The sequence below is a fragment of the Chenopodium quinoa genome, unplaced genomic scaffold (assembly GCF_001683475.1).
Source record: "Chenopodium quinoa cultivar QQ74 unplaced genomic scaffold, ASM168347v1, whole genome shotgun sequence".
Classification (NCBI taxonomy): domain Eukaryota; kingdom Viridiplantae; phylum Streptophyta; class Magnoliopsida; order Caryophyllales; family Amaranthaceae; genus Chenopodium; species Chenopodium quinoa.
Window position 1 is genome coordinate 81,831 of NW_018744143.1, and position 6,104 is coordinate 87,934.

Sequence of the window (6,104 nt, forward strand, 5' to 3'; positions counted from 1 at the left end):
GTGTAAAGTTTATAAGAATTTACACCTTAGACGTGGGTTCGAAACTTGTCTACATCATATTGCACATAGTAGCTCCTGGATAGAAGAACGCTTAGGGAAAAAATGGTGTTTGCGTTGGTGTTAGTCTTGCTTTCTTGTCTTTAATTCATCAAGATAATATTTGAACTCCAATTGTATTACAAAATTGGTTTTTATGGTATATTACTGATCTATATATATCTTTGAGCTAAATTCTTTGAGAGCTTGTCATTGTTGATTCCATGGCTGTTATGTGTTTCGTACCAGTGAAACAGCGTTCATTGTAATAGAGGTAACAAGAACAAAAATTCAACAGCAAAAAAGTAAGACCACCACTTATAATTTAGAGATTTCTGAAAGGCCTAGAAACAAAGAATTTTCATCTGTTTGAACAAGTCATGTATGTGTTTCTTTTTTCCGGCCGCCTACATTCCAGAATTTGGCATACCTTGAGCTTATTGCTTACATCTCCTGGCTTAGATGAGTATTCATATTAATGGAATATCTATGACTTGTTCCCTTTCATCTTTCTTCCTTGTTCGAAAGAAAAATCAGAACCAAACGATTGTTTGCTACTGATGTGATCAGACTGATAGCAGCCACATGTCTGCTGAAATTCAGAACTCTGTATGCTTTACATAAGTTTGTTTTTCCTGATGTTTACAGAAACTTCTAACAGCAGTTCTGCTGCTAGTATAAACCTCGAAACAAGGATCAAACTTTGGGTTTACACTGTTATTACATTGCAATGATCTAGGCCACCATCTAACCAAGTACTGGTGCTCTTTTGGGAGCTTCTGAAGAAATTGTTATAACTTTCAGCAGTTGGGTACTGCAGGATAACTGGATTTGTTGAGAACCAGTACATTCGCAGACTCGCAGTGCAATGTTGTTCAAGAGCAATTTGAATCTAGTTTTAATCAGTTTGATATAAATCTTAATAAAAAGGAATCGTCTTCAGAAATTTCTGTTCCCTGTAGTTAGTTACTTCTAACACCGATGTGTTGAGAAGCAAGTTGATTAAGTCAGAACCAAACTTTCCCCTTTGTAATCTACACTCTTCCTTTAAACTTCTCTGCATTACCCTGAAAAAACAAAAAACAAAGAAATAACCCATAACATTCAGTTTCCAATTAGTCCTTTTTAATGTTTCATGAATGTCAGCTCTCTGCATCCTGTCATTCTGTGAGTTCCTATCAATGTTTCCTGTTCCCCGGCTCTGTTACTATGAGTATTGCATCATGGATACACATAATTTTAAGTAACATTTTATTGGCTCCATAAAAAAAATGTCTTATTATGCTTAATTGCTCATGATGTGATGTGTGTTTCATCAACTTACAGAAGTACTGAACAATTCTCAGTCTGAATCATCACCTCGACGAGTAGGAATAGTTGATGATTTCATAGGTATTTTTATCTCTAATATTATGTCATTTTTAACAGTTACCTCGGTCTTCTTCCAATCTGCGTTCTCTGGCAACTCGATCCTTCGAACAAACCCATGTTCCCACCAATGACTACTTTTCCAGTCCCTTGCCTTAGGATCAGTTGATTGCTTCCATTGTCCACTAACTTCGAGTATTTTTCCCTTCTCCACACACACCTGTAAAGAATCTTCTCCTACTCCTGCATAAACATACAATTTGTGCTCATACAGTTAAAACATAACCGACTATACAATCGAGTTTTTGTAAGTGTAAGATTAGCAGATCTTATGATTCTTATTATCTAACATGTTAGCAGCTTAACATAACATTAACAGCTAATTATTTGAATATCAAATTATGTATGAGCTTATCTAACATGTTAGCAGTATGTTTATTTTAGACATTTAATGGGTTTATAGCATGAATTCAATCAAGGAAAAAATGTTCAGAAATTCAGAAAAACGTAAAAGAACTCACCAGGCAATTCTGCTTTCAGTACATACTCTTTATCATTCTGAGTCCAATCAACCTGATTATTTCCAGAGGCTCTTAGAATGGACAGCAAGACATCAGCCTCAAACTCCCACAGAGGAAAAGCGTCAGAAGGATCGAAAAATTTGCCAAACAACATTGGACTAAAGAATGAACCATCACCAAATACTTTACGGATTGCTTGGTTTCCTTTCGATAAGAAGGCTTGGAAAACCTCTTCTGTAAGGGGAACGATCCATTTATGTGGTGTTCGATCTTCAAGGTGAACGTCGATCTGTCTGCAGCCAGCCATCATCACAGAAAGTTGTGTATGAACTTGAGTTTGAGTAATGAGTTTTGGTACTAACTTTGTTTAGAGTATAGTTTTAGTTTTATTCTTCTTATAGTCTTGAAGGAAAATCTTTTAGTAAAGTAAAAACAGAACAAATTCCTTTAGAATCTTTTCAGGAATTTAAAGATAACAGAATATTTCTTTCTCCATCAAATTCCTCTCATTAGCATGTCACAACTTGTATTACTGGCTCTCTGATAAAACTAGGAAATAGTCGAAATTCCCTTTGTTTTCGCCGTTCTTTTAAAGGTTTGATTAACGTGCACACATTTCCGTATTTGAACACTCAAAGGGTGCATAACAATTCACATGTTGCTGTCTCCACCTCTTGTAATTGTTCTGTTTCAAAGATAAAAAAAAGCTAGAATTTGGACCTTTTTTGTTCTTTCTGCTTAGATTTCTTAGTCTCACCTGTCAAAATTATTAATTTTATACTCAGAAAATTAAGACAGACTGCTTAAGTCCATCTATACATAAACCATCACTTGCCTATAGAAAGCAGTTTGTTTTAGAAAGTAAGTAGAAAATTTTAATGGATCCTATTATTCCTATGAAGGTACCACATATTCTTGGATCTTGGCAGATATTGTAAATTTCATGGTTAATTTAGTAATCTAAGTCTTTTTTAGCCAGTAAATGTGTTAGTGGTTGTACTTACTATTTTGAAATAATGCATGAGGTTTCTTTGAAAAAGATCATCAAGGAAAAATCAGTTGAAGAAAACACGATGTTAATGATAATGCTATATGCTTATATGACTCAATCACTTAGTGCACTAGCAAATTTGATGCAATGAGCAAACATACACCCTAGGGTTACGAGTGCATCTAGCTCTAGGTGCATCCGAGTGTAAGATAACTTAAGTATTACTTTAGGCTTTGATCAATGTTGTTATGCACACAATTACGAGCTTTTTATTATTTTTATTATATATTATGGCAAAGGACGGTCTTGTGCTATATGTGATCATCATCAATGTAAGCTTGTGACAGCAAACATACAATGTGAGAACAGAATATTTTTCATGGACTTTTTTTTGGTGTAAGTGATGAGGCATCTTCTCGCATCTTCAGATACTTTACTCGATTGAAAATCAGGTAATAAAGAAATTGAAGCATGATATGGTATTATCTCTTGATTTATAGCATCTTTAAGAGTGCTTTTAAAAAAGGAGGGTTTGGATCAATCTGATAGATGCTTTGTCTTCATGGCCTCAAAAGATCATTATTATTACAGTCACTTTCTAAAGTGGTTAGTGCACCACCAAAATATTAGTGAGATCATGGCTAAATAGGTAGTATCCATCATAGAATACTTTATTTTTAGCATATAGTATGACTTATTTTAGTGGAAATTCTTTTGGGAGTTTTGTTTATTGTGCTCCTCTTCTATGTAGCTGTACTGGGAACTTTTGCACTAGGATCAATTGCACGATGTCCCTGTTGGATTCCTCGGCACGCACCTATGTTTTTTTAATAGTACCTCGCCTTGTAATGACTAATTTTGATTCGAGTCGAGTCAGGTCCCAAGGAGAAACTCAATCCCTTGCTTGCATGTGTCAGTGGGGGTAATCACCAACAGGTATACTAAGACCCTGTTCTTTTGAGCTGCTCTACTCTCGTATGTTCTGCTTAAATCTGCTCTGCTCTGCTTAAAAATAATAATTATTAATAATAATAATAATTTTTTTATATTTAATAATAATAATTAATATTTAATAATAATAACTAATATTTAAAGATAATAGTAATTAATTTTTAATAATAATAATAATAATAATAATAATAATAAAAGTAATAATAATTAATAATAACAATAATAATAATTAATAATTAAAAACAATAATAATAATAATAATAATAATAAATATTAATAATAATAATAAAATAATTAATATTTAATAACAGTAATAATAATAATAATATGCCACCTTACCTTTTTCTTATGGTGGATTGGGTGTCTATTCAGCGGGTGATGTTCGACACTATGCTTTCCTTGCGTCGCGTTTGCAGTCTTCGGGTCTTCAGGCTACGCTTCTGCGCAATTCTGGTATCGTTGGTCCAGGACCGGCCTTCGATGGTGCTCTTAGTCTTTTTAATAGGACTGTGGAGACTGACCTTATGCGTAACCCTAGTGAGATCGCTGCCCCCAAACTCATGAAGAAATTGGCAGATATATATTTCACGAAGGTCACCGCATCTGTGGAATCCACTTTTTCCTTATCTCCGCATCAAGTGGCCTTATGGAAGTCACAGCAGGGGGATCACTCATCTGCCTGGTTGCATGCAGTCCCAATATCAGGTTTAGGTCAGACTATGAATGGTAAGACTTACCGTTGTGTTCTTTGCTATCGGTTGGGTGTTCCCTTGTTCTCCGTTTCGACACCGTGTTCTGCTTGCTCAAGGGTTTTTGATAGGGATATCTATGGGGATCATGCAGTGTCTTGTGCTGGAATGGTTGGTATTAAACATCGGCACAACGTTGTTCGTGATACCCTTGTTGATTTATGTTTTCGCTCTGATATTTCTGCAAGAAAGGAGGTTAATGTTGGGTTGACCGGGGGGAACGACGGGGCTCTTCGACCAGCAGATGTGTTGCTTTATTCTTGGGATAGAGGCCTTGATGTATGCGTTGACTTGACGAGGTCTTCTCCTTTGACACAATCTGGGTTATCTGACTTCGTTCCTGGTCGTGTTGTGTAGGCCGCGGCTCAGCGGAAGCGAGACAAGTATGGGGCGCGTTGCAAGGCTATTGGCTATGGTTTTCTTCCTTTCTCCTTTTCTTCATTGCGGGAATTAGAGAAGGATGCTGTTGCGTTGTTGAAGCGGGTTCAGGCTTTCGCTAGGACTCAGGATATTGGTGCTCGTGCCGCTGCTCACATTTTCAGCAGGATCGGATTCGCTATAGCTAGAGGAGTGGGGGCCCAGATTGTGTCTTGGCTCCCCACTAATTTCTTGTAAAATGTTTGACTTTGTAAGTTTTTGTTAATTTTAATAATAATAATAATAATAATAATAATAATGAAATCTGCTCTTCTCTGCTCTGCTTTGCTGACCCCACTCTGCTCTGCTCGAAAGCTCAAAAGAAAAGGGCCTAAACCAAGCTACTATATTGTAATTTTTTTATTTCAAATTACTTCTCATGAGTTAAGATGATAGTGAATCTAGTGGTATATTCTAGATGAACTGGTTTGTATGCAAAATTGCAATTGCATGAATGACAGTAATTTGTAAGACATTAACAAAGGTCAGATTCTCTTGCTTTTATTACAAATATTATTCTCTTCATTTCATTATAAAGGTTACAAATTTTAAAGGAGTATAAATGTTTCAAATTAATTACATTTAACTTTATTTCATCTTAGGCTATATGGCACACCTAATTTAATTAGTTTGTTTTGACTATTTTTTTCTAGAGATGATCTAGACGGGATTCGGACCATGTCAACAGTGAAAAAAAAAATCAGCCCACTTGGTTGGGCTGAACCGAGATTTGGGCCAAAAATAATTGCCCATAACCCGCAAAATTTGATCGGCTAAAGTATGAAGTATTATTTAATTCAAAGTATATTTTAAGAAGAAGATTTAGTGAAATTTTTCATTTATCTAGCCATGTCCGAAAGTTCTTTTGGTTTGGCTTTATATTGCTTCCTCCGTCCCATAATACTTGGGACGTTGAGGTAGACACGTAGTTTAAGAAAACTACAAGTGAATCCATTTAAAACATTTGTTTATTATATAAAGGATTCTTTTTGTATTTTTATATTATAAGAAAACACAAGGTGAGAGAGGTGGGGGTAGTGAGGAAAGAGAAAATGTATGATTTAATTGGGT

General features: G+C 35.4%; 1 protein-coding gene across 2 annotated transcripts; it reads right to left on the reverse strand.

The window, feature by feature from the left end:
* Positions 1-326: 326 nt before the first annotated feature.
* On the reverse strand, positions 327-2,632 carry LOC110693142 (21.7 kDa class VI heat shock protein-like). Of its 2 annotated transcripts, XM_021870262.1 has the most exons (3): positions 1,926-2,629; positions 1,469-1,647; positions 327-1,103 (listed from the first exon to the last, which is right to left on the reverse strand). In XM_021870262.1, exons 1-3 carry the CDS (start codon positions 2,233-2,235, stop codon positions 1,071-1,073), a joined length of 522 nt encoding a protein of 173 aa, XP_021725954.1. In that variant the 5' UTR covers positions 2,236-2,629; the 3' UTR covers positions 327-1,070. The 2 variants fall into 2 exon arrangements, with proteins under 2 accessions (XP_021725954.1, XP_021725953.1); XM_021870261.1 differs by having other exon boundaries at positions 327-1,647; positions 1,926-2,632.
* Positions 2,633-6,104: the final 3,472 nt, after the last annotated feature.